Consider the following 24,112-nt stretch of genomic DNA (forward strand, 5'->3'; position numbering starts at 1 on the left):
ATGCTCTCTAGTATGAACTGTTAATGAATGTGAACCGCGTGCAAATAACAATGTGTTCCCACTGTGTCTGCGCACACGCACACACACACACACACGCACACGCACACGCACACACACACACACACACACACACACACACACACACACACACACACACACACACACACTCCTAAGCAGTGCCTCCTCATGACTCGGAGCAGAGATGACTCTCTTCTTCTCAATCCCCACCGTTCTCCCGCCAGAAACACCGGCGGTGACGGCGGGAGACTCGCTGGGTTCGGCCGGGGCTCGTTCACACGGCGGTATCGAACGAGGCGCCGCGGTGCAACATAATGGGACGTAAACAGGCTAGAAGGCATCACAGTATGTCAGAAACAGCATCTACGAAATAAGCCTGCACCTCGTTTTCGGACCGCCGCCTTGTTTTCCTGGAAGAGGACCCCTGTCTAAATACTGGAAAACAGCGTGGGCTCTAATCCCCACCACCTCCCACCCTTTGGGCTCACGACCCAGCCTGACGTGGATTGAAGCGCTGATAACTGATCCACTGTGAAACCCTCGTATGATTTGTGTGACCTCTCTGTTTGGGTGCCGTGTACCGCCTGTTGCCGTGTGTTCCATCGGTGGATGAATTATCGTGTGAGCTATTCAACCTGAGCTCCGTCTGGGAGAAGAACAGCACAGAGAGCGCCTCGACGGCTGGATGCGTCGGCCGCGTGTCGGCTCGCCTCTCTGGCTGCCTCGCTGCGTTACATCCTGTCCCGCCATGTCTTCATCCCTGTTCTTGTAACACTCCGCTCCACTTTCCCTCCCTGTTGTCATGTGATCTCTGTCTCCCAGATCTGTGGCGCTAAAAAAGAAGAAGAAGAAGAAAAAAAGGACCAGCCAAGCCAAGCGGCAGACTTTTAAGGCACACAAATAGGCCGCAAATGGGATTAAGGCGGAAGGGGAGGGAGACTTTTCTATTGAAAATCCATTTGGTGATAGGGTGGACACTATATGTGCAATGGCAGGCAGGACACACGCCCGTCTCAAACAGTGTGAGGGTGACGAGCAGAGCGAACGGCGCCGATCTGCATAAAAGAGAGAGCTTTCATATTGAATGCCACAGCGGATGATGCTGCACTGGTGTCGGCACCGAGGAATCACGCAGATTCTCTGTGGTCTACTGGTATTCTCCAGAGGGGAGGAGATGAATGAGCCATCTATACACCCTCTACCGACCGACAATGTTTAACACAATATTAGGTATGTACAGCAGCAGGATGTTTTTTTGCTGGACAACAGTGGGACTGAGGAAACCAGTAAATCAGCTGATTTAGTCGCATCCATTCTCAATAACAGCAGGCTTCTCTTTAAAGGGGCGGTTTGGATGTTTTGAATTGTGGTTGTGTGAGGTACTTATCCAGAGTCAGTGTGTGACCTTTTGTCGATGAGAGTCGAGAAACAGACCATAGCCCCGACATAGGAGCAAAGCGTCAACAGAATTACTTATTAAACATATTTAGTCCTGCATAATATTTTATGCTGAATACAAAAATGTAATGAAACATTGCTCAGTTATTTTGAACAGTTTTCTATAGACTTCATGCTGGCAGGGGAGAGAGTGTCTTAAACGTATTAAAACATTCATCATAATTAAGATTTAAAGCATTTATATGGATTATTGTCGAAGCCAAAACTATTCATTCTATTTATTTATTTTAGCAGATTTAGTTGAATCTATAGGACGGACAAGCATCGATGCATCGCATGAACCGTTACACCTCTAATATAATCTATAAAACCTCTCATAAAAGGCACATTCAGTCATTAGAGGATGCACATGTACCACACGGCCTTGGCGTGTAAATGTGCACCTCTCTTGGCTGTACACAACATGTGACACAGTGGCCTGCTGAGATACACTTTCCCTATAAAAGACGGACACAGGAGGGGACCGACGGACCCCCGCCGCCTCCATCTCCAGTGTCCTCTATTGTTTCTGGCTAGCCGTTAATGTCTGTCCGTGCAGACGGAGCAGGGACAGAAAAAAAGGCAAACTATCAGCCTCCAAAGGGCACGCTGTCCATTATCACCATGGTGTGTCTACCTACAGTGGAGAACACAGAAGCCTGCATTCATACTATTACATAAGATGTAATTATGCTTGGAATGTCAGAATGTCTTGCACTGGATAAAATGTCGATTATGTGTCCGGAGAACAATCACGTTACAGAGAATCCCGAGTGCAAAAACAGGAAGTCTGCGACTCGTCAGGAAAACGGGTTGATGTTTGGGTTGCTGGGTGAGATGCTCCAGCAGCGCCGCTGAAGCCGAGCAGGCTCCGGTTGATAATCATCTGCTTTGTGGCGGCGAAGCACGGCGAGATGGAGCAGATGGCACTAGTTTTATTTTGCCGCGGATGCTTTCTCTGAATAAAGGGACGCTCGACTGAATGCCAAGCTCTGTGGGAGAGGAGCAGCAAATTGAAGCCCTCCTGCACCGCGAGGGTGTGTGTGTGTGTGTGTGTGTGTGTGTGTGTGTGTGTGTGTGTGTGTGTGTGTGTGTGTGTGTGTGTGAGTGACAGGTGAGTTCTGCTCATTCATTAATGTGCTGAGCTCGGGGATGGCCGAGCCACGTGGGACTTTCATAACCTCACTCGCTCACCGACTCCCTCTGACGAAATAACCGAATAACCAATTCAAATAAAGAGTAATAACGTGGTTCTTCGGTTATCGATGCCCCCTTCCCCCTCCACTCCCAGTGCAGCCTTGAATTCAACCCTTCCTGAAGAGACAACAGACCTCATACGTACACAGAGATTGACTACAGCTCCACGTACGACCCACAGCGTTTTCTACAGAAATTAAACGGAGCTTCAGACGGTCTAAATGTCACATTTGGTGGCATTTCAGAGGACGAGGACAATAAGGAACCGGAGGGAATCATCACATGGCAAAGAGAGCCTCCCCCATCCCCCGATGCAATTATGACAGAATTGGGCAGAATTCAACTTCAATACAGCTGAACTTAACCATGAGAGGAGTGACTGAATGGAATATGTTTAGGGAGGAAAGGGGCCGGTGGGGTGAAAGGTCAAAGGGCAACTCTCTTCGCCTCCACCTGGTTCCTTTTCAGTGCCCACGCATGAGACACAGGCCCTCTGTCCGCCATGTGCACGCTGGTCACGGTACTCTGTGTAATCCGTTACTCAGACATCCCTGGGAGATCTCCCCGTTATCGCTTCTTATCAATGGAGCCTTCTGTGTAAACGGAAACAGACGGCGCTGCCGTTTGGATCCCATTTCACACATGCAGCAAATCAAACCCAAGTAGCTGAGGCACTTTCAAATCTTGTAGTAATGGCGCTGAAAGAGCTTGATGGATCAATATAGTCTGATTTAGAGAGTTGCAAGAAGACGTTTAGACGACGTTAACGCCGCATCGACACGATAGGATTGTTTACACGACGGCAGCGAGGCCACCGGGAGGAGCCCCGTGACCGCGTGCCATCTTCTCTGTGCTGGACACCGACGCTGGCACCGGCCGGCATAGATGATGGAGTTGGATGTCAGGAGTAGATCTCCCGCCAAGGGGCCACAGCCTCCATGCTAATGGAGCGATGGAGCCTCATCTAAATAAGTGTGAATAAATGGGCTTTTACTGTGAGTGCTCACATCTAAAGTAGAGGAACGTGATGGAAATTGCTTCATCTTAATCAAACGGTCGGTAAGACGGAAATTAAATTTGTGTCCCGCGTCGCCGCTTAGCCGCCACGTTGATGTCGACCATCTCCGGGACGAGCACGTCGGTGCGTTACGCGCACAGTTTTTTTTTCCCGTGAGTCCTCACTCTGCCGAAGCCCATCCGAGATCAATCACCGGGGCCGTGATGGAGAGGCCTGTCAGACCTCGCTGTTGTGGCCTTGATTCGGTAAAACAAATACAATAGGCGGAGGCATTACAGGAGGGTTCGACACGAGCAAGACTACGAGAGACCACACCAAAGTGCTTCCAGAAAAACAAAAAGGGGTGAATAATGAGGAGGGAGTGATGAATGTCGAAGAGCGGGGCAAGGATGAAAAATGATGATGTGGAAGAGATAGAGGAGGGCAAATGTAGACAAAAGAAACAAAGTGTGGCGGAGGCGCAGAAACACAGGAAGCAGCAGGCTGCGGTGCTGCTGTCTGCCTACATTAGCCCGACTCGACTCTCCGGCCTGCTTCTCCTCATCAGAGCAGCTCTCCCTGCTGTGGATGCTGCAGTGCACGGCCATGTGATGAGAGGGAGGGGCCCGGTGAGATAGTTAACGCAACCTGCCTGGCACATCCTTTACACTCTACAGCGGATAAAACACCTTTTCTCTGATGTTTATGTCGGCCATGTAACCCGAGCGCTGCAGCACGCCGCTGGATTCGATTCAGCAGCGTTTGCATACGACAACGGCAGCATAGCTCTTTTTCCAGCCATTATACACCCCTGTCTGCATTTAACCTTCCCTCAGCACTTCAAAGAGACATTCAGGAGTGGGTAGCCCCCCCCTCCCCCCCCCTGGGAGGCCCCCTGCCAGAACCCAGACCTGGCGCTCAGCACCGCCAGAGCCCACACATCAAACTACTTCCTGCGGTTCCACTGTGCTTCAGTACTGTACATGTGGAGGAGATGATGGCACGCAGACTGGTCAGGGAGAAGCAGAGGTCAGAAGTCCGCTTTGCACCAGAAACTCAGATGAAACGCATTCTTGGACACAGTGCATAAAGGGCAGCCGCTTTGGTTAAACTGCTAGAGTGCTGTATTTCTGCCCCCACAAGAGAAAATATTCTGTTCCTGCTAATAATGATAACACAGCTACTTATTTCAGAAAAGCAGAAACCGTTCTCCTTAAAATGACACTCAGATGTGTCTTTCTCCAACACGGATCTTCTCCTTTTATGAAATAATAAGTTAGTATGTCGTAATGACAAGAATCGTTCCTATTGTCGTTATGAGAGCGAGAACAAGATGGAGTCGAAGCCTAATGAATGGACTATGAACATCAGAGGAATTGACAATGACAGATTTTAATAATTCATATGCGTGTGCTTGTTATGAGGCACAGCAAGATTCTAGCATTAAAGAGCAAAGTCGACGTCCCTCTCTGAACCCATAAAGACCAGCTCAGCCCTGAATAAATGTTAACAGACCTTTTAAAAGCTTTCAACTGTTGAAGGAGTCCCACAGAGATCAGTTATTGGGCCCCTCCTATTTAACCATTGAACATGCTCCCTCTTAAAACTCTCCAAGACCATAAGGTTGCTTATCGTTTCTTTGCAGATGACACCCAGATCTATCTACGCTCTCACAATGAACTCATAATGTCTGCACCTTGAGAAAGTAAACACTTTCCTTCAGTCAAATAAAGACGTACAAATATTCCTCCTCACCAATAAAAAAAAGGAAGGCTACCTTGCTTCTAGAGGACTAAAAGCTAACATCCACGTCAAGAACCTTGAGGTAATCAGTGATGAATATTTACATGTCAGTGGCCACATTACAGCTAATCAACAGTAATCTTAAAAACACATAGCTGAAATGAAAAATGTCCAAACAAGATTTAGTAAAGCTCTCTTGTAGGATGGACTAATGCAGTGCTTCCTCGCTGGCATCCCCTATAAGACCATCGGACAGTTTAAACTCATTCAAAATGCTGCTGCAAGAACACTGAACACACCAAGAACAGAGAACCCATTTCTTTAATTCTTAGATCCCTGCACTGGCTTCCAATTAAATATAGAAGAGTTGTTAAGACCTCACTTATTGCCTAGAAGTCACTAAATGGTCTGGGCCCAAAATATATAGCGGAGTTTGCTGATTGAAAGCCAGGTAGTTTCTCAGATGGGCAGCGATTGGTCAGTTAGTGGTGCCCGGCGTTAAATCGAATAATGTGGTGAAGCGGCTTTCAGATATCATGCTGCCCACTGCTGTAGCCATTTTTAAAGGCTATTCTCTTCTCCAATGCTTTTAATTAGACCGTTAAAAGAGATATTTCATTATTAATGGGGTTTTACTTTTTCATAAAACTTGTCTTTACTTTTATTAATATAATTTTATACTTCTCTCTTTCCTTTTTTTTTTGCTTTCTTTGCCACGTTGAAAGACCTCTGTGTATGATAAGGTGATATATACATTTACTAATAGGGGTGGGTAAAAATATCGATACGGCAATATATCGCGATACTTTGCCGCCCAATACAATATCGATTTTTCAACTCCAAAGATCGATTTAAAAAAAAAAGGTTCATGTTTAGACGTGTTGTGAATGCAGTACTTTATCCTTTTTCATTTTATTTTCAATATTTATTCCAGTGAATTTCATGGGAATTAATAAAATGGAGAGGCTGTTTTGAATGAAATAGTTTTGACTCAATTTGTCCTCTGATCAATATCATCTGATGTACATATACAGGTACTTGTGTTTTCATCTTTATTTATATCGCAATATCGTGATACATATCTCATCGTGACTAAAGTATCGTGATACGTATCGTATGGTTCTTGCCAATACTCACCCCTATTTAGTAATGTGCTAATAATGCGAATGTACAAAGCCTTTCAGAGCATCTTTTTAACCATAGTTTCACATGTAACACATTAACCACATTGGCTTTGCTAGCATCATGCTCACTTTGGAGTCGCTTATTTTAACGAGATGTTGGCGTCATAATGACGGCTCTCTCTCCAAATGATCCGTTGGTTTGCCATAATAATGGGATAAACACATCATTATATTATGGAAGTATCTAATGACAAAGAAATCTCATTAAAACCAGAAAACAGCAGATTTCCCGTGTCATGGTGGCGGTTAGCTTCCTCCTTTGTGTGGGAGGGCATCTTGACTTTTTGCCTTCCTGCTCTTTCTGAAAATTGCTTTCTGGGTTCACATCCAAATGAAAGCAATTTGCACTCGACTTTTCATCTTAGCGTTTTGCATATCTTGCAAAAAAATGACTTCTGATCTTGCATTCAAAATTTGACTTTTGACTTAAGGAAGACTTTGGAAATTTGTTTCTGTGAGCATTTGTATTTGTAAATGATCAAGCTATACAGTGCAGTAGGTGAAAACAATACATGCTTTCTAGGTGACGACAAACGGACATGAATGTCTCCACGTCTCAGCGGTTCGTACAGCCCTCCTGCAGTAAAACGTAAAAGAGCTTCTCAATGATCGTAAATCTGTGTGGAAGACGAGGTGTCTGACAACAGGATTTACAGAGAAAGCCTGTATGAGGCTTCACAATTCATGTGCATTTATTTGCCTTGAGGGCTCCATTCATTAACGGATTCTGCCCCGATACAAAAGACTCATATTTCTATCACCCCTGGCAGTTATATCAGGAGGATCCTGCTGGATCTAACTGTCCTCCAGCTGCATCCTCCATCACGGCAGTGTTAGTCCTGCTGATGTCTCTGATCACACACACACACACACGCAGTATCACACTGTATGAATGGCAACGCATAAAGGTCGGCTCAGACTGCAGGAATGGAGGCTTCATCTCATTAACCTTGATTTACACATCACATGTGTCCCATTTGCATATGTCTCACACTCTGCGCTTCACTTCCACGTGGCCCGTTTGCCATTTATGTAGGTGCCATGTTCGATGTGTGCCGCGCCGTTAATGATCCAAGGCGGGGTTTTTATAAATACATAATTATGTTTACTGTGCCATTGCTAAGATTTTCTCATTCAAAGTTCATAATAAAAACCAAGGTTGTTGGCTCAGGAGGTTTGCATTGATATTTAATCATGCCTTTAAGATGGCCCAATATCTGTTAATGGAAACTGCTGCGGAATTACAGGACACATCAACACGTTGCAGCCCATCAAATCTGACACACACACACACACACACACACACACACACACACACACACACACACACACACACACACTGCCGGTGGGAGCATGTCGCCCCACCATGAAGAGCTCCATGTGAATGGATGGAGGTTTGGCTCATCTGCAGTGCGCTGGAGTCTCGCGGGCTGGCAGGGCTCCAGTCCTCTGCTCGCTTATTCATCGCTTTCTCTCGCTGCCAACACAGTCTGACACACACACACACACACACACACACACACACACACACACACACACACACACACACACACACACACACACACACACACACACACAGTTGGCACATCCTCACCCGCCAGAACAACACCACTTGATACACACAATGACATTAATCTAAAACAAACCTAAATTCAGAGGCGCCACACGATGCCCACAAAACAAATTTAGATAATTGCCGTTTCGATTTCTTGGTGAAGGTAAGCGCGGTGCGATGTACAATCAAAGTCCATTAGAATAAAACAGAGCTACACAATTTAAAGTCCACTGGGCCTGATTCCCAAAGGTGCAAAGGGAATAGACTAAACTCGACATCCTAAAGAAAATACTCAGCCGTGAGTGAATTATGCATACAAATGTGCCACAGGTTCGAAAAATGCTATGTAGATTTGCCAGTTAGGTGGTTCAGGGTGCAGAGGAAGTAAATAAATAATCCTGTTTAATAATTCATTGAAATTCATGTTGCTTTGCCTCCAGCCTTGAGAGTATTTAGAATGCAGCCTGCAAGGGCCTAGCTTCTGACTGGTGGTGGTGTGTGGTAAGATTATGGAAGAAGAGCACGCCGGCGTACACACAAGCAGAAATACACACATATGTGTTCCTGTGTTCGTCATATGTGTTATCAAATAACGAAAAAAGGGACGTCCACTATCAACAGCTTGTCCCCCGTTTCCTTCACTTCTCCTCCGAACGACAGATACAATCTTGAGAGTGTGAAGAGAAGTTCACACGGAGCTTCGGGCTGGCAAACGCTCTGAAGTCGAGAAAGACGGCAACGCAGGCACAGAAAGGACTGCAAATTGGATCTAAAAGTCTTCCAAGAGGGAGAAAAAGGAGAGAAAATAAAAATAAACTAGGGAGAGGAGAGGAGGGGAGGGGAGGGGAGAGTAGAGGAGGAAAGAGGAGGGGAGAGTAGAGGAGGGGAGGGGAGGAGAGGGGAGGGGAGAGGAGAGGAGGGGAGAGTAGAGGAGGGGAGGGGAGGAGAGGAGGGGAGGGGAGAGGAGAGGAGAGGAGAGGAGAGGAGAAGAGGAGGAGAGGGGAGGGGAGGGGAGGAGGGGAGAGTAGAGGAGGAAAGAGGAGGGGAGGGGGGAGAGTAGAGGAGGAGAGGAGAGGTGGGGAGGGGAGGAGAGGAGAGGAGGGGAGAGGAGGGGATAGGAGAGGAGGGGAGGGGAGCGGAGAGGAGAAGAGGAGGAGAGAGGAGAGGAGGGGAGGGGAGCGGAGAGGAGAAGAGGAGGAGAGAGGAGAGGAGGGGAGGAGGGGTGAGGAGAGGAGAAGAGGAGGGGTGAGGAGAGGAGAGGAGAGGAGAAGAGTAGGGGTGAGGAGAGGAGAAGAGGGGAGGGGAGAGGAGAGGAGGAGGGGTGAGGAGAGCAGAGGAGAGGAGGCTTAGTGATCCATGTGTGATCCATTACTGATGTCTTTGCTTGATAGAATTACACCAGCAAATAAAATGATCTTGTCTCTCTCTCTCTGTCAGTGTGTGTGTGTGTGTGTGTGTGTGTGAGCAGATTCGATGTAGATTGTCACTCTGTTTAATTCGCCAGCATCTTTACGATCTCAAAAGCAAGAATTTGTCTGCATATCTGCAACGATTCTTCTTGGATGCGGTTCACACAGTTTATGAATGTTGGGATGTTTTGCCTCGCGTGCCTCCTGCATATTTAATATCTGAATAACTGGAGGGGGGTTGATGATTAAGAGAATTCTGTGAAAACAGCATCTTCAAGTACTGTGCGGGGCGCAGCTTACATTTTGGCACCGCCACTCTCTGTTAATGCCTATTAACGAGACAAAGTTAGCGGTTCTTTTGCATTTTCCCCTCTGTTGGCAGCCGAGAAAGTGAACGCTGAGATTTGATTGAATTAGAATGAAAAATACACGCTGTGAATTAGGATTGAAGTGCGAGTATTCACGCGATCGCTGGGAGGAACAAGGAGTTTTTGCAAGCCTTTTCCACGGCGCGTTTTACGATACAAACACTCAAAATGCTCTTAAAGAATAATTACCAACTCAACCTTTCAGTTTGCAGCTTAATTACGTTCCCTGTTAAATTGCAGCTCACACCATTCCTGTGTGATAAACATTTTTGTTTGGATTCATGTGAATTAGAGCTAAAAATCTGTTAACTAAAGGCAACATATTTGGTATTCGGGCAGTTTGATAAGTGGCCTCATCAGACATGCAAAACCTAATCCCCAAAAGTGCAAAGAGGCAACAGTTCTCGCCACATTACGGCAAAATATCCTGCTCACGTATCCAAACTGACAGAACAAATCTATATAATTATCTCTTAGGCAGGGCTGTAAACTAGCGGTCGCCACTCGCCAAATGCAACTAAAATATTCCCCTGGCGACTTAATTTTGGAGGGATACATGCCACTGGGGCGGGTAAATGTTTGTCCCGATGGTCGTGCTCTTGCAATAAATTATGCATGATATAACAAAACATTGTAGTAGCTGTAAACTGATAAATTATGACGGTAGCAAACGTCAAGCTAAACCGGTGATTTGTTGTGTGTCACACTGAAGTAGCTCCCCCGTCACCGCTGTAGAAAAAAGTTCCCCCGAAGCAACGTAGCGTGCGCGTCAGCGCTCATTAAAAGTTTGGCGCAGTGAGTGAGCGCCGCGAATAGGCGCGGCCGTCCCGCGCCGTGAAGCGATTGTTTTGGCGTCTGCTCTATTCTTTCATCTTCCGGTCCCCTTGGCAGGTGAGCCAAAAAGTTAGTTTAGAGCCCTGCTCTTAGGTCTACGTGTGCAAATTAAATTGAAGTTACATCTAGTGACAAGGATACGTTTTTAGCGAACCCACGACCTCTACGTTAGCGTTAGCAGAGATAAGCTGTTCTTAACTGTAGGTGGTTGAAGGCTATGCTAGTAAACGAGGCTAAGCTAAGAGAATAGCTAACGCTAATATGATTTTTTATTATTTTAGGATCCTGTTTGAATGATGCTATTTATTACGTGTGATGTTTGTCATTAAAGGATCATTTAGCAAGGCAAGAAAATCGCACTTTGTCGCAGTGTCATTTAGTTTTGTGTGAACTACGGCTCTCGTGTTGCACAACCGTAGCATTACCTTGGCTTGCTAGCTAGCTAAGTGACTTAGCTAAGTTCCATGCACAGATGTAACATTACGTTATCTTACTGAAGTGTTTTTATTGGCGGCAGGGAATCAAAAGAACGAGACCTGTAAGTGTGAGTATGTCACGGAACGAAACACAATTATCGTAGCTTTAGCACTTATGCGACATTTGGGCGTGTCGTCTATCTAACTACATATTTTCAACTACATAATCCATCCAGGATAAAAAAATTTTAAAAACCATTTTTTTTTCAAAAATAAGGTCCCATGTTGGTCCAGATTAAATCTTCAATATTCCAATTCAGTTTATTCAGTGTTCAATATTGTTTTTAACACATTTCTTTCAATAAACTCATCAAAAAGCCAACATCCTAATGTATCATTTTAAGGTTTAAGGTAATTCTTTACTCTACACACCATTATGCAGCTCGCCATCGACAACACGCATCGCTGCATTGATGCTGAGACCTTCCTCCAACTCCTCTTCATCTAACATGCTGCAGGGCCTGAAGGTGGAAGACTTGCCAACATCCACCCTAACGCCACGATAATGAGCTCTATGGGACTTGAACCCGACCCCAGCAAGGGGGGAAAAAAATGCCGGTTAAAAATACCAGGGAGAACCAACGCTGCGGTCAAAGCATCACACGGCTTCTCCATAGTTGAATATAATCTTGGAACGGCATCAAATACATGCAAATCCCGCTGTGAATCAGCAGGAAACCCACCAGATATCCACGGATGTTTATTCATGGCAGGTGAGTTACACACAGGAGGCCCCGTGGCCCCGCAGGGCAGCTGAGCTTATTCAACGGGGACGCTTAACGCTCGGCTTCAAGACGATACTTTTAGAGTTCCTCTGCTTCGAATGCAAACAACGGCATTAGAAACGTACAAACCTGTGGGCTGCAAATAAAAAAAATAAACCTTAAGGTGCAGACGTGAGCTATCGTCTTATCTATTTATTATTGCGCCGGCACCAAAAGTGTCGAGGCCCTTCCGTTTGTCTGCGAGTCATCATTTGGGTTAGCCTTGATGTTGGATTGGCTTACCCGGCTATAAATATGACATTTAAATAGGTGGCTGGGTGTAAAAGCCATCACTCACTTTGCCGTGCTGTAATCATGATGACACACTAATGTGGCTGCATCCGTTTTGTTTAGGGTTCTTTCTTTTTTTTTTAATGTCTGTTTATGGCAATGAGAAGGCGTCTATTCCCAGAGGCCACAGTTAGTCAGACTGCCTCGTATTGTCTTACTGCTCGGTTGTGGTGCAGAGCGCAAACACTGTCACCAACTCCCTCTCCTCCATCTCTATGCCTCTCTGCTTCTCTGTTGGTTCTCAGAGCTATTATTTTTATCTGAAAACCTATACGAGGCAACAGAGAGAAAAGAGACAAGAGAAGGAGCTGGAGAGGGGAGGGGAGGCACCCACGGAGAGACGGAGTGGAGCAGGGGAGGAAAACTGTGATTCTTCTGAAGCTGTGATCGATGCTACCAGCATGTGTCTGCGTTGCACGTTGCCAGCAAAAAGAGGAGGGCTCTATTGATTTGCTCCCATATTTCAATCAAAAAAAGTGGGTCCTCAACCCCAGATTTTCCTCTGTACTTCGATGAATAACCAACCTTTGACTAAATAAAGACGAGAATGTCAAACATCAAGCTTAAGCGCATTTGGAGAGAAAAAAAAAAACTCCCATCTTGTTCTGCAGAGACAACAAAAGGCACGTTTATGAGTGCAACTGGGACATCTTTGGCATGGTAATGATGTTTCAAGTGGATTTCTGACTGCTGCTGGCCGACGGCTATAATCTTCTCATGGGTGTTTACAGAGCGCCTCTATATATCCAATTCACGCACAAACATGTCGAGAAGTGAGAAATCGCTACAAAGAGGCACAATCACATTCAGCAAACAATCTCTCTTTTTTTTATTTATTCCCTGTCAGTTGAAGTGAGACCACGCTCTCTTGCAGAGATCAGAAACTGTACAGGTCTGCAGGTGGATGATTATAATGTGGACCTGAGCTAATAGTATAATGGCACATTTAACATTTAGCATTTGTGCAGAAACCTACAGGGACCCCTGCTACTATGAATTAACACCTACGGGGAGTGTGTGTCAGCGTGCGTGAGGGATATAAGTTGTGTTTGTGACCTGCTGCTGCCTGAGTGCAGCTCTAAATATAGATGAGATGAGCAAGTTGGGCTTCGTTTGACGTCTTCGTTCCCCCCCCCGAGGAAATGGATTCATAAGGGAGGGAGTTAGAGGTGGCATCATGATCTCCCGCAGGTTTCAAGGGGGAACAGACAGACAGACAGACAGACGGAGGTAATGTGCTCATTGTAAGAAAGCAAAGTCAGCAATAAAAAACATGAAACGATTATATTCTTCTCCTGACACCGGAGCCCGGCGACGAGAGGGAACAGGGAAAAAGAATGAATCAACGACTCCTCAGCGGTTTATTCAGGTCAGCGAGGCGTATGTGCAGACTTGTCGGCCTCCCACAGACAAATCTGCATCACAACAGGATGCAGCATGGTAGCGTCTTGTGATTTCCAAGTCAGCCATCTGAACCCCCGCCAGAATCAGCTCTCTCCAGCAGACAGGCTGCAGAAACGTGTGTGATCGACTTCCCTCTGCTGTGGTGACAGTCAGATTTTTTGTTTTTTCAACAAATCAAGCCATTTTGAAAGAGCACAACTCGAAACCTTGTGTCTAACATGATAACAAGATCAAAAAAAGACAGTCCTCTAAATCTTCATCGGGAAGAGAATGGCGAGTTTCGCATTAAATGGGCTGCAGAAGAAGTAGTTCCCAGCAGTGGGCATCCCCAAGCAGAAAAAGCCCTCACACAGCCAGCTTTTTAGATCAAAATAGACAGTAAATTGATACAATCAAATCCAAAAAGCCCCACCGCCATAGCAGATGCAATTTCCCCCTGTTTTTTCCCCCATAATGGAGTCAGGATTTGTGTTTCTATTTTATTTTATGCCGCCACCGTTTTCCAAACCGCTTTCTTTTATGCGCCTCAGAGCCTGATGAGAAACGGCAGAGAAGCTGGATATCTTACAACGCCATGGCTAATCTTTTTTATGTTGGCATGTATGTCATTGTAGTTGCATGTATTCATTAGATTTTTTTTTAAAGATCCCATATTATGAAAAACAGGTTTTCTCTGGTCTCTACACCTATAAACTGGTCCTCCCTGAGCCTGCCAACTCCCAGAATGAGGAAAACAAGCGACTCCTGCAAGGTCTCTGCAGCCCCCCCACTGGTACTACGGCACTACTACAGGCTGTTCAGATTCAGCTCCCATCGTTACGTTACGAAGGGAGTCATTTACATCGGCCGAACTCCTCTGCACGATGATGGGAGATATCCGAGAGGGGGCGTTCTGACCCTCGTAAAAGGATCTGCCCCAACCATACGGGACCCAGCAACTTCACCTGAGACACATAGGCGAGCCATAGCGATACATCCATGTAAACATTGGCGCATGCTACCGCTAGCGTAAGCATCCTCTCTGTGGCTCTCCAAGTAGGCGATGACAGACGGAGCTCATCAGCATTTAAAGGTGCAGACACAGAAACAGCCTGTTCTCAGCAGAGCTCATTTGATCCACTTTTAGACAGCTGAAATTCAGGACCACGGATGGGTTTGGGCGCAATGCATATCGAAAACAGTGTTGTTGGACCTCTGACAGCTGTGTGAAATTGATGAACAACAGTATAATAGGGGACCTTTAAATGGTGAATGGAAGCAAGCCCTGAATAAAGCTTTTACTCATAAGGAGGTACAATATAAAAATAGTAATCCCTATAACAGATTGTGATGTACGGAGTCCTGCTCCGGTGCATCCTAATGCTGTGTGATGCACTCGAGCCGAGCAGCTGAGTAGCATGACGGCGTTTGCAATCCAGGGAGCAAATAAATCAGATTTTTAGAACTGGATTCGTGAGAAATGTCAAAGCTTTTATTCAGCATATATATTCCTCATTCTGTGGAAAAATTGAGTTTCAGTGTCGCCGCTGCCTCCGCTTTAGTAATTCCTGTTGTTAATCAATATAGGAATACAGGAAACCTTCATTCCTCTCTCTCCCTCTCATCCCTCCACTTTGCTTACTAATGAGCCATGAGATTGACAGCTGGATTACTGGGCTGGTTTGTAATCCTTTAATTTCTCCATTTAAGATAATCACTCTCTGGATGGAGCGCCGTCTACAAACACGCACAAAAACATACCACGCGTGTGCGTATTGTAAGTAAATAACTGTGTGTTTCGTGCATTAAAAGGGAAAACAAACAGGAAAATGTGGTAGAAACAAGAGTGTGCAGGCGCCCTGATCAAATATAGATTCTAGGCTGAATTAATCCAAAGGACAAAGTAGAGCACAAGCTGCTCTCTGGCAAGGGACCTTTTTGATACTGGAGTTTGTGGAACAAAGGCATCTTGACAGTGCAGTCTTTTAATTAAGGCAATAGAATAGCAAAAAGGCCCATGGCTTCAAAAACATGGCTGTACAGTACAATACAGAGAGGCCCTCTGGAGATGCACTCAGCAGCTCAAAAGGATCTATGTGTTGAGTCAAGCCTAACGTAAATCATTTTGATTGGTCCGTGTTTTTCATCTCCTCCAGTGCCCACAAACTGAGGGGAATGAGTGCCGGAGAACATCAGAGGTCGAGTGGCAAACCACAAGGTCAAACCACTTGGCCGTAATTCATCAATTTGGTGAGGGGCTATCCGTCACTCTGAAGCCCCGACTCAGGAAGGAAGAAGGTGTGGGGGAGAGAAACCAGAAGGTCCAGCTGAGCGAGAGGATGCCGAATCCCACCTATTCACGTTTCTACGATCCTTTGAGTTCCATCAGAGAGCGAGTCCATCATTTATTGGACTTTTCAAGGATGCATGCGTGTATTCTCAGGGGAATATGCCAGGAACCAAAATCTGTTTTCTGAACTAAATTTGAGGTGAGAAATTGCCCGTCCAGATCTTCACACGAGTCTGACTCAGCGAGCTCGTTACAGCACTGAGGTCGGAGACGGCACATTTTCACACCTAACTCTGGGAAATAAGGTTTTTTATTGTCAACCAAACCAGAGTCGGTGATTGCTGGAATCGGGATGTTTCGTGTTTTACCATCGGTGAGGTAAAATTTGTCTTTTTTTCCAGCAGGAATATGTATTTGTACCGTTATTTTAAAGTTAAAAAAACTAAAACAAAGACACAAGGAAGTTTCTTCCACACCAGCACATTGGATTGTTTCGATGTGGGCTTGGTGAATGCTGGGGGGGAATCTGGTCTAGCCTCTGTAGGACCCGACCTGGGAGGACCAGGTCTACCAAGCAAGTTAAGAAGACCCATGTGGTCTTCTTAACTAGCTTCAGCATTAGTGATCAAGCCCACATTCAGGATTCAAGTCATTCTTGCCATATCAACATGAGTGATTGTCTTAGTAAAGACACTCACTCCTAAAGCACATAATACATTAAACGCAATATAAAACAGGTAAACGGCACTATCCATAACCGTAAAATAATCATAAATGCATAAAACGAGTGAAATGGAATAAAAACCAACACTTAAGATTACCATCGATAAAACAATAGCACCTGTAGGGGAATTAGCAGCGACATCAAACGTCCTGCTTCAAGTGCATCACCAACATATGCCCCATTCACAATGGTCTTACCCGCCTGTGGTGCTACGTTTGCTGTGTGTAGGAGGCGGAGGGCTTTGAGGAGTCACCTAGTTCTGTTAAAAGTGGGACAGTGATGGTGATGTGTGATTTCCTGCAGCTTTGACGTGAGGACTTCTGGACTTCCTGCTAACAGTCACACAGGCAGATGAAGGACAGGATAATAAATGTGGTCTATGCAGCGTGTCGATTCTTGCTTTTTATTTCCCAATGTGGTTTGTTTGTTGGCTGGAGAAAGCTTGGCATGATTCAAAGCCAATCGCAGCTTTAAAAAGCCACAAATTCAGACTGATAAGGGAAAATGGAAAATTGGTTCAAAGTGAGCTTTTCCACATTATTTTCTGACAGGCGAGGTTTGCACTCGGCAGCTCTCAGGCTCTCCGTTCCACTCTCTCTTGCAGGGTTATAGATAAAGCTACATATATTTCTATATATTAACTGCTGTGATAATTAAACATCCAATAATCCACCTAAGTGAAGTGTGCATTGCCATGACAACACAAAGAAGCAGGATGCAAGTGAGGGATTTGAAGTAACTTCGATACTGAAGACCTGATTTGTATTCAGATGTGTGCATGCCCCCCCGGGGCAACTAACATGGCTTAGTCTTACAGTTAAAGGGTGAAGCAGAGGTCTCATGGTGGGAAAATTGTTCATTTCTGCATTGCAACAATAAAAAAAAGAAGCCGGAAGAGTCTTAATCAAGGCCACCGATCGTTAAAGGACAGCGAGATGCAAAGCTCTAATACACATTGATTTGGAGCGAGGGAGGGCGGCCAATTAAAAAAAAGGTTTTCGATAAAAAATGCAAATAGTATTCTAAAAATACAAGGTCATCAATAGTAGACGTGGTGTTCAATTCTTCAAAAGACTCTTTTCTGAAAGTAGTTAGATGTCAGAAGACACATTCATCAGGAGGGTTAAATAGTCATTTGCAGACAGAAACACCACTTTAAACTTTTTCTCAGAGTGTTTTTCTTTTTATTATATTTCCTTTTTATTATATATATGTAAATTTGCCCTTGTCTCAACTCCAGAAATACAGTAGTCTCTAGTTCCTCCCCCAACACTCTCTTTCTTATCCGTTAATCCCTTGCCAAGGACTCATTTTTTTGGGGGGCTAAAACCATCAGAAGTGCCTAGTTTCTTCTTTTTCCCTGATAATAAAAGCATGATTTAACCCATCACCACCCCCAGCTCTCGCAGATGCTATCTGTGGTCTGATGAGGTCTGATAACATCAGTGGCGGGCTCCGTTTGAAGGTCAGAAATCCACGGCGTAATTAGCTCACCCCCGTTTTGTCAGGAAACGTAGATCCACTGCATAATCTCCCCCAGCAGAGGTGGCAAACGGGGGGGGGGGGGGCAGGAGGGGAAGAAGAAATGTGGCGGGAGTCCCAGGCGTTCGGCCTCGCCTCCGACAACTCCTCTCCATGCGAGGATGTCGGCATGAATCACGCATCCATCAAGAGCTGTAATGAAACTCCACGAGAGCGTACGCCATGACCCATGGACTGTCCACCAGACTGGAGCTAATACCAGTACACAGCAGAGGAGCTCAGCAGAGATCAGTGCACTAGTACTAAGAAAATTCACATGGAAGCCCCGACAAGAGGCAATCAGATTTATGCTGACGGACCGTTTCCCATCCATCAAAAAAACACTTTTTTTTTTTTAACGTACCGCCACCGTGGAGGAAACGACTACAAAACAGGATGAAAAGGATTGCGCCGTGGCATGTACTATATCTTGGGTGGCTTGCTTGATGGAATTGGCTCAGCATGTATGTCATGTTGCAGGGAGTTTGAGGGGATATAGGAGCGTAGCGTGGTTTGGTAAGAAGGCGAGGTGAGATAAAGAGAAATGATGTGGCTCATCTTCTGTACCTGTATTCTATCAGCTCGCCACAGACTGCAGGTCTCCGGCTGCAGAGATGAAAGACTCTCCGGAGGACAAGAGAGACGTTCGTTGAGTCAGAGAGAAAATGGCATCCAGCTTATCAAATGCCTGGAAACGTAATCCCAACCTCCTTGTGGGTCTTGGGTCTGGACGTCCTTATGAAAAAAAAGAAAGCCCTGTCACTTTGGATAGTAGGTTAGGAGTCAGGAGTTCTCCACGGCACGGCAAACGCCGAGCTGGCGCTTTCAAAGCAGATATGGCCCCTCGCCAGATAGTCTAATTGGGGTCATGTTACAAGTCATTTTGTGTGTGTAACTTTTAAGAGGGGGAATTAAACAAAAGGAAAAGCCAATGCAGAAAGCATATAGCTGATGGAGGCATGATCCTCCTTAAATTAATCTTTTAGATTAAAGTACAGTGTGTGTTTTTTTATCTGCAATAGAAGGACCCGACTGTGCATTATTTTCTTCACAGGGCGAGTTCATCTCCTGTGATTTGGAGAGAAAAAGCAGGAGGCTGGAAATGAAAACAAACCCATCCTCTCTCTCTCATGGGCTTTATGAAAAGGTTACGGAGCACGCACATCTTGTGCTGCTGTCTGGCAGAAAACATTAAGGTATCGTCGGGATTCTTTTTTTAATCTCATTTGCCCACTGCAAAGTGTCCGCTGCATTTCTAAAGCCTGACGCCGAGAAACTGAAATCGATTTCTCTCTCAAAAAAAAAAAATAGTTTTTTTTCCCACAATCCAGTAAATCCATCAAAGTCATTTTCTTTGTCACATAATCTTGACGACACAAAGCGAAAATATGCAGTCAAGGCAGGCATCTGAAACCACACGGAGCGGCGTTGATCACTGGCTCTCGGGTCTTGGCGAAGGGTCAAAGGGTGAAACTCATCACTGCCGGCTTTTCAAATATGCGTTGACAGTGGACACTATCCTGACCCGACTGTATTTCAAATCAATGTCTTTTGTGCGGCGGCCGCATCCTCTTGTCCGTGTTCCTCGGTGTCTGTTCCGGCTCCTGGAGCGAGGTGATGGTTTACACAGCGATGTGCAATCACCGGAATATTCCTTTTCACGGCTTATCTGCCCACAGCGGGAATCTGCACGGACCGCGACTCAAAGCCCGGCTGTCTGCCTGTCTGTGCGCCACAGCCTCGCCATCCAATCCCGGCCCAGCGCTCAGACTAACATCTCCACGGGAGCATGGGAAGATTTATTCAGCACAACTTACCAGATTTTTGGACTTAGTTAAACAAAAAGGTATTTTTATGGTCAGCCACAAAGCAATAACAGCCTTCTTAACCTCCAACGCCGGTGTGGAATGACCGAAGGAGGCACTCAGTGATGCATGACCGTTCAAAAACGACCTTTCAAATCTTCTCCAGACGCGTCACGTTACCTACAGGGGTCGCTATAGAGAAAACAAGCGTATACAAATAAATGTGGCATGTTTTTTTAGTTTTACCTTCAGTACGCTCAAATGAAATGAAATGCACATATAAAGAGTCAGAAATCAAAAAGGTCCTTTGTGGGTTGAGAATATTCACCACCCTTTTAAACTCAACCATGTAAAAAAAAAGAATAAGTGATGCATATAGACTTGCAGGTTGCCCTATTGAGACTCCAACTATGAGCTACAACATCCACGCTTCACATCTGGTCAGAGACCTTTGTTGCTTCTCATTCTTCTCAACCCGAGTCTTCCATCAATACCTATACCTTCTCCCACGATGCTTCCACATTCAAACATGCACAAAAGGTCAGCACTAATGGAAAAGTATGGTCCTTGAAGCACACACACACTCAATGATATAGACTTCCATTTTACATCAGAAAGGAGAATCAGACCAAAGGTACCCTCACACGATCAAAACAAGAAAGGAGAGTCAGCATGCAGAGAGCTGCCGTGGTCCACACATTGTTCAGCAACTGGAAACAGAGGCCTGGTTCACGCTGCACCTGCTGGTCTCTCTGGTCCTCTTCCCCCCCCCATCGCTCACCGTCCACCTCCCCGGGGAAACAACAGCCACGGCCCACAGCGGGCCAGCAAACCCCCCCCTATACTCCGGAGCATCCCAGTACCCACCCTCATCTCATCCCAGGCCCATTTATTTTCCTGGAAAGTGACAGTTTCAGGTTACACATATCGCAGCGTTAGTATTAAAGGCTTCCTCCCGCTTCGTACCCGGCTGGAAAACGGACCTTCAGCGAGGCTGGGCCCCCGCACATTCATCATGGCATGTGGACTCACTGGAAGCTGCTGCAGCCCCCCCCCCCTAACCCTCTGAGTGGCCAGCTGGGAGGACAGCATGGCTTTTCAGATTGATTTTTTTTTTTTTTTTTTTTTTTCCCCCACCAAGAACAAACACAGAGATGGACAAAATGAAAGCGAGAGACTGGAAGCAAAGCTGGCGCTGATGTAGCACATAAGGTAAACCAAATTGATGGCGTTAACCTTTTCGAGCAGCTAATATGTACCTCCCCTCCTCCCCATCACTCCCTCCCCACAGACTAACGTGCTTATAACACAGAATCCAACATACGTTATCTGTCTAGACGCATCACTCTGCTAACATAGTTTGGGTCAGTAAGGACACCGCAGCCCATTTCCAAACAGGCAGAAGCCTTGAGCGCCGAGCCCCTCCAGGCTAACTCGCTCCCCACTGACTGGCTGCTGTCCTTGTCAGCCTCCTAAATAACTAAATAACCTCCCGAATAAGCCAATTGTTTGGCCTGCAGTCGGGGAAAATGCTCAAACAGCTGGTACAAAAGGAGAATGCCATTTCCTCCTGGCAAACAGCAGCTCACGTAATAACAGACAAGCGGTGCATTTGGCTACGTATAAAATGCAAAAGGTGTCCGGGGGGAGCTGAGGTTATCAGACGCCAAGGTTTTCACAAACGTGTTTACTGTTTTTCAAATCATTGCTGACTATTTTCAATGTCCAGTGAAAAGAATTCATCTCCAGGTTTATGTGTTCAGATGAAAAAAGCAAGAGGAAAAGGAAACAGCAGAATAATGTGAATATAGGGCCTATATTACTAAAACAAAGTGGTTTTCATGAAACATGTTCTGTGGAGTCAAAGTGGTTTCTTGGTTCCATTATTCAAATTGGGAAACTAGGATGTGAACGAGCGACACCCACGAAACAACGGCATAATTTCATACAGCTGAAGATGAACCTCACAGCAGATTCAACACACGGCACGCCCTGGAAACACATGGAGTGGATGAAAACCAAAAAAAAACAAAGAATGAAGGGGCAGGAACATGTATTACAACCAAACAGTGGGAGTAAAAGTAAAGTTTCGGGGCTTCCACCTGCAAACATACTAACAGAGAACTCCTGGCTGTCACGCCAAACCCCAGCTGCATCATCACAACTCTTTCTGCTGGAACATGTGCGCTGAAGACGAGTGTTATGACCTTCTTTAGGCGTCTCACCACTGAGGTTTGGTGACACATCTGGCCAGGGAAGAGGAAACGCATCCAATCACGAGCTGCAGCAGCGGCTGGGCTTACCTTTGAGGATGCTCTGGCCGTGCAGCACGTCTCTCGTCACGATCACCGTGTAGAAGTTGTGGGAGAAGCCGGGTCTGCACGGGGGTTTGAGGGGCTGGCCCGCCTTACTCCCCTAAGGAACAGAAAGCAAGAATTGCAGCCATGAATGTAACAGTCTGGATACAGTGGAGTGACCGGCTTCAGACGCCGTTTAACGACACACATCGTGATCACCCTCGGCAGATGTTAACGCCAGCGTGATCGCGGCGCTGAGAGGGGTATAAACTGATCACACGGATCAGGATAATGACGTCAACGTGGGGATGCTTCACCTGGACACGTTCATGCTGGCTGGAGTGTGACGGGGAGTGCATGAAAGGCAGCAGAGGTACTGTTGATTCATAAGCATACCGCAGGCACACGTTTCTCCTCTTTCAGCAGGCATTTCATTCTCCACACTAACAGCCAGCCGCCTCATTCATCACATCAATTCATGCATTTCAATACAGGAAATATGTTGCACTTTGTTGCATTATACAGTCAGCCCAGTATTTCCCAGACTGCACGTCAACAAGGCTGAACAGACATTTGGGGGGAAATAAAGCGGATTTTAGAGCATCATTTGCCTCAAGTTTGACAATAAAGTAACACAAAATATAGTTCCTTGAATGTCGTTTAAAAAAAAAATCCCCCTTGTGATTAAACAAGTAGTCAAGTGAGCCATTAATCCAAGAAACGAAGGGAAGGACAGGAAGTTGATCCCAGCCAAGAGAAGGAGAAGCCCCTCCAGAAACCGGCGTCCTCTACAATCACCGCAGTTTATTTTAGGGGGGGGGGGAGTTGTCGCTGACTTTTTTATTATTATTTATTAATTATTATTATTATTTTTTTCCCACCGCACTTAAACGTCGCCGAATGAAGCTCGATTACACGCGTCACGTCGCCTTTAGCGCAGCGCTGCAGGGGGGGAAAGTGAGCCTCTCACGCGCACACGGACACTTCCGCGGGGCTCATGCCGCGCGCCACAAAAAAAAAAAAAGAAAGCCCGACCAAAAGCACCACGGCAGTGCGGCACTTCCACCGCGCTGTTAGCCGCAAAGACGGGCGGAGGAATGAAACTCATCTTACCGAGGATGCGACCACAAGTAAGGTGCACGCCAGGATGACGCAGCCAACGTTCATCTTCGCGTGTTTAGGAGGGAAGAGAGAGGGGGGGAATAAAAGGAGGAGGAGATGAGTCTTCTTCGTTAAAATACACCTCAGTAATTCCCGCAGCCCGGTGTCTTCTTCTTCTTCTTCTCCTCGGGTGCCGAGCGAACGACCGTCCCTACTTGTCTGGCGCAAAAGTGCCACTGAGACGGAGCCGCTGCGCTCGGTCCGGAGGAAGCCGGTGCTCATTGGATGGCAGCGTCACTACAACCCCTCCTACCGCACGGCGGAGCGGCAACGGCGGCAGCGCGCGCTATCAGAGCCGCACGCGACTCCGCGTGCACCTTTGGGATCATTTGGGAGGAGGAGGGGTGGTGGGGTGGGGTGGGGTGGGGGTCATTTTTTCCAGGCTATTTAGATTTTCACTTTCTGATGGAGCAAAGGCGGGTCCGGCTTGTGTGAGTGGCAAGCAGCCATCCGAGTCTTTTCGCGTGTCCGTCGGCTGTAACTGGAGACTATTTCACACCCCAGTTCCCCCCTCTGGCCCTGATCCGCGCTATAACTTAGGGGCTTTTTATTAAAGCTGCTGTGATAGACCACTGTGGATAAGAAGGCAAGGTTCAGATGAAATAAAAGCCCACGAGTTCAGGAGTCTGTGTGATGATCTGCAGGAAATATGCCCATT

General features: G+C 46.2%; 1 protein-coding gene across 2 annotated transcripts in view; it reads right to left on the reverse strand.

The window, feature by feature from the left end:
• cdh4 (cadherin 4, type 1, R-cadherin (retinal)) overlaps window positions 1–23,570 on the reverse strand; it is a 174,911-nt gene extending 151,341 nt beyond the window's left edge. Inside the window, exons 1-2 of one of the 2 annotated variants that reach the window (XM_084026410.1) lie at window positions 23,407–23,570; window positions 22,300–22,411 (exon numbers count right to left, since the gene is read on the reverse strand). In XM_084026410.1, coding sequence (XP_083882536.1) covers window positions 22,300–22,411; window positions 23,407–23,460 — 166 coding nt within the window. In that variant the 5' untranslated portion in view covers window positions 23,461–23,570. The remainder of the gene's footprint in view (window positions 1–22,299; window positions 22,412–23,406) is intronic. The other variant, XM_084026411.1, reaches the window with a different exon arrangement.
• Window positions 23,571–24,112: the final 542 nt, after the last annotated feature.

Source organism: Eutrigla gurnardus (genome assembly GCF_963514095.1).
Source record: "Eutrigla gurnardus genome assembly, chromosome: 2".
Taxonomy (NCBI): Eukaryota; Metazoa; Chordata; class Actinopteri; order Perciformes; family Triglidae; genus Eutrigla; species Eutrigla gurnardus.